Source organism: Pipistrellus hanaki (genome assembly GCF_964339955.1).
Source record: "Pipistrellus hanaki genome assembly, chromosome: 7".
Taxonomy (NCBI): Eukaryota; Metazoa; Chordata; class Mammalia; order Chiroptera; family Vespertilionidae; genus Pipistrellus; species Pipistrellus hanaki.
In genome coordinates, this window is record NC_140509.1 from 65803528 (window position 1) to 65822860 (window position 19333).

General features: G+C 45.0%; 1 protein-coding gene across 1 annotated transcript in view; it reads right to left on the reverse strand.

Moving 5' to 3' along the window:
* Positions 1–19333, reverse strand: part of ARFGEF3 (ARFGEF family member 3) — a 133070-nt gene that overhangs the window by 25010 nt on the left and 88727 nt on the right. The window contains exons 13-23 of the mRNA XM_084890649.1: positions 18886–19052; positions 17598–17763; positions 12671–12778; positions 12126–12341; positions 11853–11963; positions 9377–9527; positions 8457–8777; positions 6463–6596; positions 4251–4396; positions 2528–2707; positions 272–416 (exon numbers count right to left, since the gene is read on the reverse strand). Coding sequence (XP_084746775.1) covers positions 272–416; positions 2528–2707; positions 4251–4396; positions 6463–6596; positions 8457–8777; positions 9377–9527; positions 11853–11963; positions 12126–12341; positions 12671–12778; positions 17598–17763; positions 18886–19052 — 1845 coding nt within the window. The remainder of the gene's footprint in view (positions 1–271; positions 417–2527; positions 2708–4250; positions 4397–6462; positions 6597–8456; positions 8778–9376; positions 9528–11852; positions 11964–12125; positions 12342–12670; positions 12779–17597; positions 17764–18885; positions 19053–19333) is intronic.

The window sequence follows — 19333 nt, forward strand, 5'->3', positions numbered from 1 at the left end:
GAAACTGGGCTCAGAGAACGAATGCTCTATGGCAAACGTCAGCCCCCATCCTTCCCACTGTCACCACTCCTGCTCAAGTCCTCTCCAGAGCAATCAGGCAAGAAAAAGAAAGAAAGGGCACCCAAATTGGAAAGGAAGAGGTAAAATTCTCTGTCTGCAGAGGTCATGGTCTTCTATACACAAAGTCCTTAAAGACTCGAACAAACGTTGGTTAGAGCCAATAAAGGAATTCAGTAAAGTTCCGGGAAACAATACCCACACACGAGCTTACCCATGGAGTAATCGCCCACTAGGTACTCCTTCACCTCGGACTTGTTCCCGCTGTGCACAGTCTCCAGGGCGCTGAACAAGGGCCTCCAGCCTGACTGGATTTGGGTGGAACACACTTCAACCAGCTCACCAATGGATGTGACGACCTGGCAGAGGCAAAGGAGGTGGCACATTAAACCCTTCTCTTCAAAGGAGCAGGAGGATTTCTGGGAAGGGTGATGTCTTTCTGCTCCCCATTTCTGGGTTAATTTTAGTGAAAGAGAAAGAGCAGAACCCAGGCAAACTCATGCAAAAATCACCCAAATAAGCAGTCATGTTACATGAATGGGCATTTTACTAATGATTCGTGTTGCTGGGCAACTTTTCACAAGCTTATTATTAGCCATTTATAAATATTTTACTGTTTGTTTTTTTTTAGATTGGGTCTTTGTCTTCTCATCCTTATCTTTTTAAAATTATTTTTTAGAATTCTTTATGTATTCTAGACTCAGATATTTTCTGAGGTCTATAATTTGCAGATACCTTTTCATAGCCTCGGGCTTGTCTTTATTTTTTTAATGATGTTAGAAAAGCAAGAGTTTTAAGTTTTAATGAAGCCAAATTCATCCAAATTTTTTTTGTGTGTGTGTATCTGTGTTAATCAGCAAAGGATGGTAAGGAAGCTTGGAAACTGCACAAAACATGGACAGTTCCATGAATTTGCATGTCGTCCTTGAACAGGGGTAATCATCTCTGTTTTGTTGTAGATTTCATGTGCTGCTGGAGTGAGCATCATTACATTTTCTTTTTATGGATGATGCTGATATCATTTCTAAGAAATCTTTGCCTAATCCAAGGTCTAAAGATCATCTCTTGTACTTTCTCCTAGAAATGTTTATAGTTTTTGCTCTTACAGTTAAGCCTATGATCCATATTGAGATTTTTTTTGTATATGTTGAGGTAAAGGTGTAGGTTATTTTTACTGCACATGTTCAAACACTATTTGTTGAAAATAACATCATTTCTATTGAATTCCAGTGGCATGTTTGTAAAAAATTAATTGAACATAAATGTGAGATTTTGTGTGTGTGTGTGCGCTCTATTAAGTTCCATCATTTTACAAGTCTATCCTTATACCAATAACACACTGTGTTGACTACTGACGTTTCGAAATCGGGTAGTGTAAATTTTTCAAATTTGTTCTTCTTTTTCAAATCTGTTTTTCTTTAGTCCAAATCCCTTGAATATGCATATAAATTTGAGAATCATCTGCCAATATCTTTAAAAAGCCTGCTTGGATTTTGATGGAAATTGCTCTGTACAGTGTCGGTGCAAAATTTCTCTGACCACCAGGTGGTGCACTTTCACGCACTGACTCCCCCAGAGTGGCTGGCTTGTGATTTTAATCCTGGAGAGTTATTATTATTTTTAATCTTTACTAAATGCCAGTGTTAGAAACAGGCTGATCTTATCTTCAGGGAGGTTGGGTTCATTTCTAATCCAACCTTGATCTGAATTACACCAGTTTTAAAGATTTGCATTAAACATTTTTTTTTTTTTTTCCTGTTCTTCTGGCCTCAAGAAAGTGACAGCAGAACTTAGTTTCACCTAGTGACAAATTCTGTCGAGGCAAACCCAGTCTTAGAGCTCTGCTCACTTCTGTGGCTTCCAGTTTTTACTTAGTTGTTGGCATCTTAATATTCTTTACTTTCTTGCCAGAGTGTCAATGTCTTTAAAAACAATTTTAAGTCTTCTATCATTTTTTGTTTCTTTTTAATCCTCACCCAATGATATTTTCCATATTTTTTAGAGTGAGTGGGAGAGACAGAAAGAAATATCCCTGTGAGAGATACACATCGATTGGTTACCTCCTGCAACCAAGACTCCGGCCGGGTAGGAGCCTGCAATTGAAGTACGTGCTTTTGACTGGAAATGAACCCAGATCCTTCAGTCTGCAGGCCAACACTCTATCCATGGAGCCAAACAGGCTAGGACTTAAGTATTTATTTAACATATTTAGATTTCAAAGAGACAATTCATGTAGGCTAGGCACAAGAGCATAGACCAGTATAACCCGATTGCATAGGTTTGAGTCCCAGTTCCACCAAGCACTAAACATGTATCATCAGCTAAGTGAATTCACCTTTATTTGCCACAGATTCCACATAGGATTAGTGGAAAGGTGAACATGCTAAATTCATAGAACAACGCCTGCCAGTGCACTCAGTAAGAGCTAGCCGCAATGATGATGCAAAGCTGATTACGGAGACACACTGACCTGGTCTTGGACATCCTCGTCACACAGCTCCAGCTGCATGATCCGCTCAAAAGGCCGGAAGAGGGCTTCATTGAAGTGGAAATGAGGTGGCTCGTTCCAGTCCGTGAGGACCTCTGTCAGTATGTCATGGATGAAGGAGACAGCCTTCTGAGACACATGTCTTTCCTTGTGGCAGGCAGCCTGCAAATTCAGGAGAGAAGAGAACACCATCAGAACTCCAGGCAAATAAGAATCTGGTTTCCAAAGGGTTTCCTAACTCACCTCATTGCAGGGAGGTGGAGGCAGCAATTCTGTCACAGTAACAAACATTTCAAGGGGCACGGACAGATGAGCAGCACACTACACTGTATTTTAAATAATTTAACAAACTTCTTAGACACAACTCCAATGTCACTGAAATGTTTCTAGGAAACAGTATCTAGTAATTTCTTCTTTTTTTAGGTAACAGGACAGTTTGCTCGGTGACGTAGAACATGCTGACTATAAAGGCACCAGAGCTGCCCATGGGCTCGTTGTTAGCTGTGCCCCAACCACAGAACGATCAGAGGAATCATCTGTCCCTCAGTGCGGATAGGGGGCGGCAACTGCACCAATAATGCTCTCATTGGCCCAGAGCTCCTTGTCTCCAGGCCCTGCAGTAGTCTCCTATCCCTCCCCCTGGGCTTGGATGTGTGGCTTGCTTTGAACAATATCAACTCTTTAAGGAGTGAAGAGCTGAAGAGTCATTGTGATTTGGGATTTGCCCTCTTGCTTTCCTTTGGAATTTAAAAATGCCATGAGAACGACCTGGGGCTAGTCCTCTGGAGGAGGAGAGAGCCCATTGTCCAGCCGTCCAAGTCAAGGCCATCACGGACCAGCTGGCCACAGGTGACATGTGAGGCCAGCTGAGATCTGACCTGCCTGGCTGAGCCCCGAGAAGTGCCAGCTGAGCCTAGCTCACATATCTGATGCAGGGAATCCTGAGTTAACTAAGTGGATATTGTTTTAAATCACTCTGTTTTGGGGATGCTTTATTAAAGTGTAATAGATAACTGAGATACTGCTTCGCCATAACTAAGCAATTATTCTCTACTCCCTTTCCTTACCAGAATGTTCTCAGGTTAGTGAATTAAGCTCCCAAAATATCTCTACCAGATAAGACACCTCTACCAGATAGGCACTAAAGAGCTGCTAAGAATAGTTATTGTAAAACAGGGCAACAATTTTCCCGCCATCTTCGCAGTAGCCAGTCATCATGTACCGAGATGGTGAGTTGCCATAAAATTTATCACATGCACTGCTTTCCTTTGGAGAGTGAAGGGGGTCCCAGTGTTAATTCTGTTGGAAAACTACGTATGGTTCTCCTACTTAGAGGGTACTGCCCAGAATATAGTTAGCTCTTAGAAGGGAGAGACTGAGAGGAACAAAAGGCATTGTTATAGTCATGTATAAAAATAAAGCTTCAGACTTGGGTCAACACCAGGTCGTAAAGAATGAAAGCTGGCTGTGAAAGGCACCTTGCCAAATTGTAAAGTGGTCAGGATGAGTCCAGGGCAGTGCTGACCTTTGGGGCGATGCTTCAGATGCCATGAGGTATAACCACAGAGCTATGATGCTGTGGCCAGAAGATCAGAACCTTCTCATTGCACTGTGGCCACAGCGCTCTGTGCCCCACACCGATTGGCGACCCCTGTGCTGGCTCTGCTGAAGGAGCCCCTGAGCTGCCCGCTGCCCTGGCACTCACCTCCACCAGGTGCGGGGCCACCAGGCTCCAGCAGCGCATCACGTGGAGCAGCGGCCTGGCCTTGCTGCGCACGATCCTCAGCATGGCGTCCCCGAGGCGGAACAGGTGGAGGGCGCTCTTCCGGTCTTGGGTGGATTTCACTTCTCCTACGAGAAGAAGACCATCAGAGTCATAAAGCCCAAACTCAAGAGTTTGACTATTCAAGCACAGAGAGAGGATGGAAAGGAAAGAACTGTACTCGGGCCAGCAGGAGTGTTCGGCGAGTGCTAGCTGAGGGAGAGGAGAGGAGCCTGGATGCAAGAGAGATGGAGGAGGTTCACTCCACCAGGCCAGACACACCTTTCCTGTTCACCGCTACCTTCCCAGTGGTGGCCATGGCAATGTGAGCAGTGCTTGTCGACTAGGGAGAATGACGTAGAGGGTGAGGATGAGGCTTGGGGAGTCAGGCTGCCTGGGCTCAAATCTTCTCTTCACCATTTAGTAGTTGGGTTACATTGGACCAGTGATTTATGTCTCCGGTCCACAGTTTCTCCTTGTAAAAGTGGTGATAATAGGACCTGTTTCTTTAAGTTATTTTAAGGATTAAAAGTAACAATACTCATAAGTGCTTAATACAGACACATACTACCTGACCCACACTCTTGGCTGTTCTCATGACTGTTGTGATCGTCGTTCTTTATGGTCATCGTTCACTTGACCGACCCTTTATGGCAACTCCGAAGCCCTTGCCAAGCAAGTCAGGCCCCTTTGCCACCCAACAACATGCTGTGTTGCCTGTGTTTCACTTCAGTACCGTCCTTGCCCACTCTGATCGCTTGCTACTTCTTTGCCACTGTTACCTTAGTCTTCCCCACGCCCTTCTTGCTCATGTCCTGTTGCTTCCCCTTTCCTGCCTACAGAGTGCCCATTATAGGCTCTTCCAACCAAAATGCTTCTAATTAAGTCTTGCCATACCAAATAAACTTCAAAATGACAGTAATAATAATCACTGACGTATGGAATGCTTACTCTGCCTCAGATCTTGTGTTGGGTCGCTGCCTCTTTAACCATTTTAATTCTGAAAGCAAAACTCAAGCAGTGAATGTAATTACTGACATTTTGCAGGTTAGTAAACTGATGCCCGAAAGATGAGCTAACTTTTCTGAGACGATGCTCTGGTAAATAACGAAGGCAGCATTTGGACTCACATCTGATTGATTTAAAGGCCAGTGCTTCCTCTGCCTGGGTCGGCTTTTGTTACCTCTTCCTGACCCTGCTCATTGCTTTTTGTAGGCTCAGCGTCTGCTGGTTTCTCCAATGCAAAGGATTCAGAAGGTTTCCCCGGGCTCAGAGATGCTCTGGAGGTTCTAGGTTCTGGAAGGTTGGCTTTATACAGCTCAGGTTTTAAAGTCTATATATATATATATAAAAAAAACTAGTGGGGAAAGGATGGCGGTTCTCAAATTAGAATCTGCAGTAAGGATCAAAAGGCCAAATATATAATCTCAGATTCCTAAAGATGGAAGGGGCCTGAGGTTGTGCAGTCCAACCTGCCACAGGGCTCGGTGCCTATGCTGGACTCATTGGGACAAAGTGCTCACTGTTTCAGCACAACCACCTAGCAGCTGATGGACAGCTGCACTTAGGAGCAGCCTGCTACCCACTTGAGACCAGGGGTCAATTCAGTACCATTGCACTCCCTCCTCCACCGGTTGGCCTTCATCTGGTCTCTCCTGCGTGAAGACAGTGACAGCGACCCATCATTCAAAGGATGTGCCCTGGGAGCGGTTTTCCTAGGAGTGGCATGAGGCTTCTGCTGAGCCTTCCCATTTTCTCTCCCTCCGTCCAGTTTGGAATCAGTAGTGGCTTCTGCATGGATTGAGGCGAGTGGTGTGGTTTGTGATATGGAGAAGGATTCCCACACCTCATGAGAGCTATCTGCATTCTGGCTAGCCATATAATTTCTCTATCACCACAAGCCCCAAACTTAGCAGAACAATCCAGCCAGGTCCAGTGGCAATACCTTTCTAACAGTGGCAGCAGCGACATTGGCATTCACAAAGAATAATCCCACCCCTTACCTACCGACACCTGTCATGCCTAGATGACAAGTTAGCCAGGTGGCCTGTGCTAAGGGAGTGTGGAGTCAAGTCTGCAGGCAGGGTGCTGATATCAGAGGTCTGGGCTGTTCCCTGATTATCTCATGGCTCAGTTTCTTCAGGGAGAGAATTACCTGGCATTGCCAGCGAGTAATCAACAGTGTCCGTCACAGAATGGAAAAGCTGGGACTGCGATGCTTTCTTCAGCTGGTAAAGGAAACCTCCCAGGGCCATGAGGTTCAACTTATCTATAGCATCTTCAAAGAGCCTGGGTGAAACAAAAAGATATGTCACTTGGAAGCAGTCCAACAAAGCCTTTATGGCAGAATGATTATGGTAATTTTGTTACAAGTGATTAATAAAATGTATCCTATTTCATTAATGACTATGTACAACTATGCTCTAACTCTGAGAGTTTCATTTGAAGGGCACAGCAGACATATTTAAAAAGAATTTTGGTACCCAAGGCATAGTTCAGACATTGACAAGAAGTTGAAAGATGGCAAAGTATCACTCCTAGAAAATGAACTGGGGATGGAATCCTTAAAATTAGCTTCAGGCTCATAAGCTAAATTAAAGAAAAACCAGCAAATGAATTAAGGCTTTTGATAGGCTACATTGATGAGTATAACACTGGGCATGGCTCCGAGGATACAAGAGGAGGAGATCCCTTCCTGTAAGCTCCCTGAGCGCAGGGACTGTCCTCACCCCTCCGACTCAGACCCTGGGGCCCAGGACACGGTGGGAGCTCCAGTATCTCCTGGGATAATGAATATTCCCTAACATAACGGACCTTGAAGGCTCTCTTGCTTTCCACTCAGCTGGGCATTCTAGTTAGGGAGGAGGGGTGAATGCAGGCAGCAGGGCTGAGAGGATGATCACTGGTGATCGGAATGTTAGGACCAAATTTGATCTGTGTGGCCACATAAGGAATGAGGTGAGCCAGCCTTCCACTGCACTGGGTCCCCCAATGCCTGCCCTCTAATCCTGCGGTGACACCGGAGGGCAAGCAGCCCCGTGGGGTGCCACGTGCTGGGTAAGAGGGACAGTGTCTCTAAGAGAAACCAAGTAACAATCCCCCTTTGAAGGAGTTATATGAGACACAAATCAGTGAATTCGTCATTCTCAAACCATTGTAGCAAACATTTTTCTTGCTATTTTTGTGATTCCAGCTTTAATACTATTTAGGCTTTGTATCTCACGAACCACTTCTTTCTCCTTGTAAGAAACAACAGCGGTGAATGTTATGTCCCACCTGACACCTGTATCCAGACCCCACGTACTTGCACAGCCACCTTGTCGGATAAGCAGGAAAAAGGGGGACTGTGGTACTGAGTTAGTACAGGTACTGGGTTAGTAGGTGAAGTGGGAAACGGAGTCTCGGTGCAACTATTTAGACAGGCATGACCTTGCAGTTGGTGGGTGTCAGGAAAGACTGGGGTGTTCAGAACCCCAGCCAGTGGGTACTCTTCTCCCTCTCCACCCCCCTGCTGTCCGTCCTCACCCCATAAACCCCACTGCACCTGTGCTGGTAGTCTGGGCACCACCACCACGTCTGGAGAGTGCAGTGAGGCGGTAGAACATGTGACTGGTGACCAAAAACACTTTCAACATCAAAGTGTCAACACACAGTTGGACTTACTGTTGATTTTTCCCTCTCAAATTTAGTGTGGTTATGGGGCATCACTTAGTAACAGATCACAGTAACAGTAACATCACATCTGAGTGTGGGGTTTTGAAACATTAATTATCATAAAAATAGTGGACTTTTACTATTTGCCACGCTCTGTCCTCAGTGCCTCAAGGGTCCTGATTAATTGAACCTCGTGGCTACGCTGTGAGAGAGCTACTTCATGACCCGATTCCAAGATGAAGAGGTGAAGCTGCCCGGAGTCAGGGAGTCCGGGCAGCCTGCCTCCAGAGCCTCCAGGCAGTCACTAGACAACAGGTCCTTCTAAGCGTGGGGCGTGGCAGGAGACAGAAGCTATGTTTGAAAAAAAAAAAATTGAGATTTAAATGACTGGTGAACAAATCAGGTTGTCCCAGGAGTGATTCTGAGACCAGAAGAGATGGGTGGGATGTTGCCAACAGCCTTTCTGAGGTGTGGGGAGGAGGGGGGCGCACCCACCTGTCGGCCTGCGTGGACAGCGCCAGCACAGCCTTGGCGGCGCTGCTCCCGGTCATGAGGCTGCCCCCGCGGAAGTCGGAGGCCCGGCCGCGGCTGCCTTCCCTGATGAGTTCTTGGATGGAGAGGGGCTGGATGACCGGGGCGGTGCTCAGGGCGCTCTCCTGCTCCGGGCTCTGCTCCGGGGGCAAGCCTTCACACTCCAGGTCCCCAAGGAGTCCGGAGCCTCCGGGGGCCTTCTGGGGCTGGCTGATGGTCAGGGGGGGCTGAGAGGTGCCATCGCGGAAGTGGGTGTGCTCCAGCGTGCCCACATACTCACACACCCTAGAGAGAGTCACACAAAAGCAGCTGGTAAAAGTCACAGCTCAAATGGACCAGCTCTGTAAATCCCACACTGAAACACAAAGGAAATTCAGCTAGTGCTATAGTGCTCCCCAATTTCCTCCTTCCTCTGCAGATAGCCATCTCCCTGCCTCTCTCCCCTGTTATGTTTTGTGTCTCCATGTAAGCTATCCAACATCCTTTAAATGGAGAAGACATTAACAAACATGCAGCAATGTTATATTGCTGACACATGACCAGCTTTTAGATCCGCATAGTATTAATTAACTGACATGGCTTTTATCATCCACTATTTACTAAATTGTTTTTTCCTCCTTTATAAAACTCATTTGCCTCCCCCAAATAATGTCAATAATCTATTCACAATCTCCTGAATCCTATCACTTTGTTCTCTATGACATACATTCAATTGGGCCCCTAGTCCCTCTTCTCTTTTTTAAATCCTCTCACTTGGGGTTTATCCAAACTCTGAACTATTCCCTCTGTTTAAGTGCTGCTGACTCTGGAGTTTACCCCTTCCACCACCCCCAGGATCCCATGGCAGGGTGGGTGCCGTGCGGGGTGGGGATCCCGCCAATCACCTGAACACGTGTGGCCAGCAGTCCGGGTTGTGGCTTCCCATCTCCAGGCCTACACTGAGGATGGCGTCCATGCACAGGACGTGGGCTGTGTGCAGCCACACCCCCTGCAGCTTCCCGATCTGCTCCAGTTTCTGCTCCACTTTTAGTTTCACTGTGCCAGAAAGACATTCGTTAAAATAGCATTCTGAGTGAGGGAGACAGAGAGGGAAAAAGAATGGATGGAGAGGAAGAAATGTGCTATCATGCAAGGGCAAAGGGAAAGGGAAACAGCAGACAACATTGGCAGCAGATTCCTCAATGGCAGGTCCCTGTGGTTCATCATGCAAACTCCCTAGCCCTCGGGCCCCACAGACACTGCAGATTCCAGCTCTGTGACATAAGAAGTTGGATGGAATCTGAGCTGGCAGGTGCAGTTCCTCCAGGCCCACCCCTGGGCTGGATCAGGCACAGCAGTGAGGACAGGCTTCATGTGCTAACCCCAGTTAAAGCTATCTGAGCCCAGACTCTTCCCTGCCCCTGTGTACTCAAAGTAATAACGTGGGAGAATTCTTGATGTTCTGCAAGTTCTGAGATTTAATGCTATGCCTTCATGATGATCACCTAAAACAACCTATGTGTTCTGCTCTGAATATCACGATGACTGCTTAATAACTGGAAATTACCATAGCATTTCATTCCCTGAGTTTACATTTATATTTGTGACCTTCAAGCAATAATTTTTCAATTGTAGAACATTAATGAGAAAGGATGCAGAAGGTGACTACTTAGAAGTCAATTATGCAAAATGCCAAGACAAGGTCAAATGATGACATTCTCCATGAATAAGGGTGTCAAATTGTTGGAAGACAGTCCTGGTGGGACAATGAGTGATGAGCCAGAACCCAGAAATACAGCATGCTCACGTCAGAGGAGGTCAAACAGTATTCCTGCTGCAAGGAGCAAATTGAATTTCAGCAAAGCATCATTTGTCACATGGATCTGATATTGATTTTTTTATTTGTATATAATTTTAATATTAGTTTTCATTTTATAGTTGTAAGGCTTTAAAGGTAAGGATTTTTATATAATTTATGGTTGTACATATTAAGTACAATTGTGGTACCCTTTTTCAGTTAATACTGGGATCTGTGAGCACTGCTTTGCTTTCATATGATTTATATATAACGTTCAAGTTTGAGGAAGAGTGCCAGCCTATTTTTCTAGCTTTTAAAAATGTGCCCAATGTTCCTGTCACTAGCTTATTTTATATACCTGATACATAGCATTTGCATACATTGAACCAAGCTTTCCATTTTCCTTCTGTTGGCTGTTTGCCATTTATCTTTTTCATTAGGAAGGCCATCCTCTTTCCTTATCCTATATAATAAAAGCCTAATATGCTAAGTGTTCGGTCATCTGATCTTCTGTTCAACCAATCAAAGAGTAATATGCTAATGATATGCTAAGATCACTCAACTGCTTGCTATGATGTGCACTGACTACCAGGGGGCAGACTCTCTGACCAGTAGGTTAGCTTGCTGCTGGGGTCTGGCTGATCAGGACTGAGAGAGATGGGCTGAACACGCCCTGGAGACCTCCCACCGTCCCTCCCAGGCCCCGACTGTGCATTGGTGCGGCCCCTCTGCCTGGCCAGCACCCTCTCACAATCCGTGACCCCTTGAAGAATATCGGAGAGCTGGTTTCGGCCCATCCTGAAGGCCAGGCCGAGGGACCCACTGGTGCATGAATTCATGCATCAGGCCTCTAGTATTTAGATAATCACCCACTTCATTAACTAACTGATTAAATAAAAAACAACTCTATTCTGAGTTCACAAAGCTCAAGTTTTTCTCAAAAGAGCAGTCTTCCTGTGCCTCCTCTCAGAAAGTTCCTCCATCTGTTTGATATCCCCCTTCAGAAAACTGGTCACTCCGCCTTCTGTGCTGTAACCTACAATGTCCTCAAATGTGTACTCTGTGAAGTGCCATAGCCAGTGGCCAGCTGATGATGGAGGTTTCACAAGCTCCACTGGTGGACCTCTGGTGTCCTACACAACACCTGTGAGCAGCCAAGTGAATTTTCCTGATTGCCAGAGGCCATTATGTCTTTGGTATTCAGAGGGATCTCTGTAAGCCAGGGGTGGGGAACCTATTTTATGCCAAGGGCCATTTGGATATTTATAACATCATTCATAGGCTATACAAAATTACCAGCTTAAAAATTAGCCTGGTATATTTGATCAAACATTTAATTAACTCACCCCTTTGGCCAGACCAAAGGATTTCGTGGGCCTTATACCCACCTCTGCTGTAAGAAGTCTGTTAGATCATCCCCATAAAACAGACCCAAGCCTACAACCCAGTGGGATCTCATGATTAGTGGTAAACCTATGCCATGTATCACACACAGAATGGACACGAGTGCCTGCTCTTGCAGGTGCATGTGTATGCACACCGCACATAAGACACCAGGTGGACTCTGGCCTGTCAGCTGTTACCTTGTGCTATGGCATCACTGGGTTCTTGGACTTCCTTGTCCTCTTTCTCTTCCTGGACACAGGAGGCAGCTGCCATTTGGGCAAGGGCCGAGGCGCAGTTAGCTGCAACTCCTTTAGAGGAAACAAACAAGTTACCCCTTACCTGAGTCTGTTCTCTAGCCACCCACCTGGCAGAACTCCCCTAAGAGACCTGTTTCCCACTAGGCCTTTCCCAGTGTGTTCTGCAGGTACACCCCTCAGGCCGTGGGCCACAAATTCTCCTCCCGCCAGTACCTAGAGCACAGCTCAGCCGCGCCGCCTTCCGCAGCCCATCCAGGCTCATGCAGATGGCATCGCGTTCCTTCTGGTTCTGCTCTTTGATGCCTTCCGCTCCTAGAATGAAGGCCAGCCCTTTGGAGCTTCCCGCCATGCGGCCAGTCAGGGGGGTCGATAAAGTATCGATCAGGTTCTTCCAGCAGCCAACCAGAATGTAGCGAGCAAACGCCACACCTAGAATGTGAAGGGGAATGGGTCACGTATTGGAGACAAAAACAACCTGGCAATGAATGACAGCATGGGATTCTTTGACTATCAAGATCGCAGTGCTGAGCTGTGTGCGATTCTACTATAGGAAATAGGGTTTAGTGGATTGTACTTTGTGCTTATAAATAATGAATGCTCCATCGCCAGCTGGATGATGCTAAGTAACTTCCACCAGGCACTTGTTCTGCAAAGACAAAACCTTAATTCATTTATGTCAGCACTGGAAACTGCCCATAATGGTTTAATTGCTAGTGCCACATGTGATGTATGTATATTCATAAACTCAAGGCCCCTACCTGCCACTGTGGAGTCATCGATCCTCCTGCTCTGGGTGAAGGGAGACTCTGTAGACGCAGAGGCCATCAGCTGGCCCCCAATCGCGCTGCTCTCTAAGCCGTCGATATCTGCCAAGGAAAAACAGCAATGTTTTCCTTGAACAGCACAGTTCAGTCAAAAACAAGCAGCCACCACACTACTTAGTTTCCCCCCCAATAAACATCCCTTGGATCTGTTATGTAACAAGTATGCAGCAACCTTTTATCAAAATATTAAAAATTTTGTTTCATTCAGTATAGTTTTCTTTCATTGCCAGAGCATTCTTCTTTAGGATGCTGTATATATTTTTTTAACTGAAAAAAAAAAAAAGATAGACTGCTATTTCTTTTTTAGAATAGTATGATCTTTGAATACCAATATTCAAAACATTGGTGTTATCCCCAAGTTTTAAATATACATGATACCTCAACATAGATTTGTCTTTCAGAGCTTCCTCATAAACATGAAGAATAAAATAATCCTCTTTGGTGAAATGATTGTATAACCTGATTTCTTAGTACTATAATAATATCTTAACAATAATAATACTTCACAATTTTCAATGTGTGAGGACGCAACATTTTTTTTTCATTAGATTTTCCCAACAACTTCAGGTATATGGGCAGAGTATGTATTGCTTTTTCTATGTCAAAGAGGAGGAAATAAATACTCAAAGTAGATAAATTGCCCAAGCTAGGAGGCTGGTCAAGGAAGGATTTAGGTTCAGTAGTCATATCTCGTGACTCCCATCTAGGCCTCTTTCCACGACACCAAACTCCAGCTCAATATGGGATCCTAATGCACCTTGTTTAATTTTTTGTTAAACTCACATCTACAAAATTAGCTCAACGCACCAATCCCTAACATGTTGGCAAGAAGAAACTGGCTTGGGGTTGAGAATGCTGGGCTTCAACCTTGGCTCTGAATTAAGTTAGCCTGGTAGCCTGGAGTCAGGTACTCTGTTCTCAGGGCCCCAAGTTCCTCAGTAATTAGGAAGTAAGCATCGGGGAAGTGACCGTGGAGTGGAAGCATATGTACTTGAATGCAACCAACACAGTAGAACGCAATGGAAAAGAGAGTAGCATAGGTTTATTTCCGGACTTCACCGTCAAACCAACAGGATGGTGTTTGAAAATGATTTAATTGTATTGGGTCGGCAACTAAGTAATTGCGGGTTTCACACATATATGGCTTCAGTTGAATTTTTAGGTTTGCAGACGTAGTACAAATGTAAAACACATTTTGTATTTGATAGTTGGCTATTCAGCTGTTAATCAGTAAAAAAAGTTTTTTGATCTGTTTTGTAGTTTTTGTTTGGCGTTCGTTGAAAAATGGAAAATCAAAAGGAACATTTTCGTCATATTTTGCTTTTTTATTTCCGCAAAGGGAAAAACGCATCGCAAGCTCATAAAAAGTTATGTGCTGTTTATGGTGACAAAGCCTTAAAAGAACGGCAGTGTCAAAATTGGTTTGCCAAATTTCGTTCTGGTGATTTTTCACTCAAAGATGAAAGACGCTCTGGTCGTCCAGTTGAAGTTGATGACGCCCTAATCAAAGCAATAATCAATTCGGACTGTCACAGTACAACACGTGAGATTGCAGAGAAGCTTCATGTATCACATACATGCATTGAAAATCACTTAAAACAACTTGGCTATGTTCAAAAACTCGATACATGGGTTCCTCACGAACTGAAAGAATCACAGTTAACGCAACGCATTAGCAGCTGCGATTTGCTAAAGAAACGTAATGAAAATGATCCATTTTTAAAACGACTGATAACTGGCAATGAAAAATGGGTTGTTTACAACAATATCAAGCGGAAAAGATCGTGGAGCAGGCCAGGTGAACCAACTCAAACAACATCAAAAGCTGATATTCATCAAAAGAAGGTTTTGTTATCAGTTTGGTGGGATTACAAAGGAATTGTCTACTTTGAACTCTTACCACCCAACCGAACGATCAATTCTGATGTCTACATTGAACAGCTAACGAAATTAAACAATGCAGTTGAAGAAAAGTGGCCCGAATTGACAAATCGAAAAGGTGTTGTATTCCATCATGACAATGCAAGGCCACACACATCTTTGGTCACTCGGCAAAAATTAATGGAGCTTGGTTGGGATGTTTTGCCACATCCACCATATAGTCCTGACCTTGCACCATCTGATTACTTTTTGTTTCGATCTTTACAAAACTCCTTGAATGGTAAAAATTTCAATAATGATGATGATGTCAAATCGTACCTGATTCAGTTTTTTGCTAATAAAAAACAGAAGTTTTTTGAAGGTGGGATTATGATGCTGCCTGAAAGATGGCAAAAGGTCATTGATCAAAATGGGCAATACATTACAGAAAAAAGTTATTTAGTTCCATGAAAAAATTCTTTTTTAAAAAATCCGCAATTACTTAGCTGCCGACCCAATATTTTTGAGCCTTACAGTGACTCCAAGAAGCCTACAGACTTCTGGCAACAAATCTCTTTGAAAGTTGCTAAGAGGGTAGGTAGATCTTAAAAGTTCTCATCACAAGAAAAAAAATTGTAACTGCCTGAGGTGACTGATGTAAACTAAATTTATTATGGTGATCACTGTACAATATACACATATATCAAATCATTACGTATATATCTTGAACTAACCCAGTATCATATGTCAATGATATCTCAATAAAATCAGGGAAGGCAGGGAAAAATCTACATTACAACCAAAGTGGGAACACATCAGTTTCACTGAAATTAATATGTCATGTGGTCAGTCTAATGATATTCACCAGAAATGGCCATTTATCAAATTTCCAGGCCAACATTTATCATGTTTCCAGTGTGCTAGGTAAAGGACTGATGAATTCAAGTAATGCCAAGTTGATCTGATCACCAAGATTCCACGGTTATATAGGACACTTGGACATGACATCAGGAATGGCCACAGTTAGGACAGTGTTGATGATCAGATGGCTACTACAGTAACCAAACTCTAGGTTAATTGCTGAATTCACTTGTCATTTCATAATTGGAATTTTCTACAAAGAGTCACATAGCCTAATTTTGTCTAAATCTTATGGAAAGTGCTTTTCTATCATTAATCTAAGATAACTTTCCTATGGACATAGCAATTAAGTTTACTGTTCTATTATAAAAGAGATGGCTGGGTAACAGTGATGACTGATGAATATGGTGACTATGAATAGCTTGTTATGTGTTCATTTCTACATCTGATGAATGACTTCTTTTATTAAGGTTCAGGTAAGAGATTAATTTTGGCAGCAACTATGGCCTTTTAAAATTAAACCTGGCAGGCTTAGGATCCCCACCCAAATTCCAAGGCATGTCTAAGCTCTGGGAAGTACCTTTAATCCCCACTGAAGGGAGTTTATGAAGCAGATGGAAACCAAAGGACTACTTACAGGAGGAATGAATAAATGTCTCACATATTGAAGAGTTTGTATTTTTCAAATGGATGTAAGTGTTATCATGATAAATGAAACATAAATGGCTCCAGTGATCCTGAGTCTCATGGCTTCCTCCAAATTCCATCCTAGTTCTGGGATCAAAGTTCCAAATACCAGACAATGACCGGGACTCTGCTTGCTGCAGAGAGACCTCACTCTATGCTTTGATTCCCTAATTCCTAAAGAGCCCCCAGATTTCTCATTGCTGCATTTCACCTGCCATTTCACAGCTCCACCACCTTTGTCAGAACTTCCAATACCAACCACAGGCGACATAACACAGCCTTTAGACAACAGATCCTGCCTCCTAGCTGGACTGTGCTGCCCAGCCCAGTCTGTCAGTGTGTCCTACCCGGAGCAGAACCACGGGAAGCTGTGTGAGGACATGTGGTACTACAGACAGGACAGAAAGGTGTCTATGTAGGGCCACACTCTACATAACCTATCAGCTGGAGCTAGGACGGCATCGCTCAGCTCAGAAACCAGTTTCGCAACTCAGGTCAAATATAGGACAAGCCTGGAGTACTAATTTATCAAGGCTACTAATGACTAGACCAAACTTTTGAGCCCTCCCTGACCTATACCTGACATCATGGTTAAGCCATGCAATGACATGAATGGTTGCTTTTGCCAAAAAATGTCTTTATGACCATACTCTACAATGCTCTCATGTAAAATTTTTGATAGTTAAGAAGGGTTTTAAAAACTCTGGACACTGAAGACAAAGATGCTGGGCAACTACTTGACATTACATTTTTTAAAATCCTCACCCAAAGATATGTCTTACTGACTTTAGAGCGAGAGGAAGGGAGAAAGAGAGAAACATCTATGTGAGAGAAACATCAATCAGTTGCCTCCCATATGTACCCCGCCCCAACTGGGGATCAAGCCCACAACCTTTTGGTGCACAAGACCATGCTTCAACAACTGAGCCACTCTGGCCAGGCTACTTTATATTATTTTTAATTCTGGTACCATTGGGAAAAGAGAAGAGGGCCTCTGATTTAGATAAGAAATGGGAATGAAGCCAAGTTTAAAATCAATCATTTTACATTATTGGCAAATTTCCAGGAGCACTGAAGGATACAGCATAATACAGATAATTGTATCTACTAGTACATGAGAATTTCCAGGAATAATCCTGGGCTTTGTGCCCAGAAAGTACTTCATATCCCAGAAGAGGCCTAAGGTTTCTCACCAACAGGCATAGGTGCTAAGTAAGGTCCCTATCTAGCGAGGCACAGTGAGCTCCACAGAGTCCCACGTGGAAAAAGGACAGTACACACTTGCGAGGTGAATTCATGAGCCTTCTCTCAAATTGTCACCCTCTGCCAGGGCAGTCTTGTGGGTGCCGTTTTAAGGTCTGATGGAACCAAACACCGTTACTGCTCTGAAAGGGGATTTGAAGGGTGAGCCCTCCCACCCGGGTGGCACGGAGCTATGTGAGGGGCCACTGACCAGTCAGCATGGTGATGAGCGGGAGGCTGTTGTCCTCGGGGCTGCCCCAGTAGCCGGCTTCTCCCAGCATGTTTCTGTCCAGCACCTGATGGTAGAGCTCCTCGATCCAGGCCTGGGAGAAGATCATCAGCACCCCGCTGGTCTGGACCTGCTTCATGAACTCTTTCTACAGAGACGATCACAGGAGGAAAATGACCAAATCGGACCCCCTGCAAGCAAACAGGCTCCTCCGCTGTCTCTTCCCTCCCCAGGTCCCCTGAACCAATGCTTGTAGGAAAAACAAGACCTTGTTGATTGAAGGTAGGAGATAGAGAAGTCCCAAACTTCACGAATTTCTTTTCATTTGTATCTTTTTAAGAAGCCCTGTTGAAGGATTAGGAACACCGCATTTTGTATTTTTCACTCTCTGATGTGTGGGAGGATGAGAAACTGCACAGAGCAGGGCTGCTTCTTGCTGCCCAAGCTGAGCTGGAATGAGCCCTCTCAAAATTCATGGGTGTTTCAAGAGATACTTACACCCATGAAGCCACTACTGATCCTTGGGAACCTACCCTTAATCAAGCAGACAAACGACCGCTGATACCGTCCACACAGCTCCATGGATTAGGCTTAGGAACTGCCATTAGGGTACACCACAGAGTGGCTGGCTGGGGCAGAAGATCCCACCTCAGGATAAGCACCGTCCTTCTCCCCCATGCCCTACGGGAGGAGCTTTGTTGTTGACAATGAGTAAGCTTAGCTCCGGATCACCTGAGGAGGTTTAGGCACATTTTGGAAGACAATGAAAAGTTTTTGTGAAAGGGACACCTTCATTTTCAGCAAAGGGGACCATTCCTTGCACATCATCTGCTGCTACGTACTTAACCTGCTGATCATGTGTTTTGCATAAGGTGACCAGACGTCCCGTTTTCTTTCCAAAAATCGGGACTTTTTTAAAACGCCGCGGGACAGGGGACAAATTGTTAAAAATTGGGACTGTCCAGCCAAAAGCGGGACCTCTGGTCACCTTAGTTTTGGAACATGTCATGTGTGTGTTGAATAGTGCCACCAGGTGAAATTACTGGGCCACTGCTAATTTCAAGATGAAATTAGACAGCAGTTTCCAGACACTTGGGGTCCTGCACTCTCCGGAGCAAGGGGGTGAGTCTGCGCTCACTGCACTGCACAGACCTTCACCTCTTTTTCTGCCCTCCACAGCGCCATGCCTCACAGGGCACTGACGCTCGGCAGTCCAGCCCAGAGGCCACCGCTTGTCCTCGCAGGGTCAGGGTGGACAGCGCACACTCACCATCATGCCAGGCGCCAGGGCTGGCCGCTTCCGGTAGTAGTCGCCGTGGGAGAGCTTCAGGTTGAGGAGCAGAGCGCAGTGCGCTGCTGTGTACAGGCTGTCCGCGTTCATCAGCATCTGCAGGCTGAGGCTGCTGTTCCCATCAAACCCGGGGGAGTGCATCATGCCTGTGGGAGAGGACCACGGGACAATAGGGGCTGCAAGCAGTGCACTTGCAAGCCTTGGTTACCACCAGCCAGGAAGCAATCCTAGTGACAGGCACATGTATCGCATAGGACCTATCTGTAAAACAATGACACCCGGCAAGGCATATTTCTGGGAACATTACATGCCCCAGCCTGGTGGGGCAGAGCATACAGTCTGGAGTCCACCTACCTGGGCAAATCTTTATGTGCTCCTCACCAGCTACTTCGGTAAAATCACTAAGACCCTCTAAATCTCAACTTTT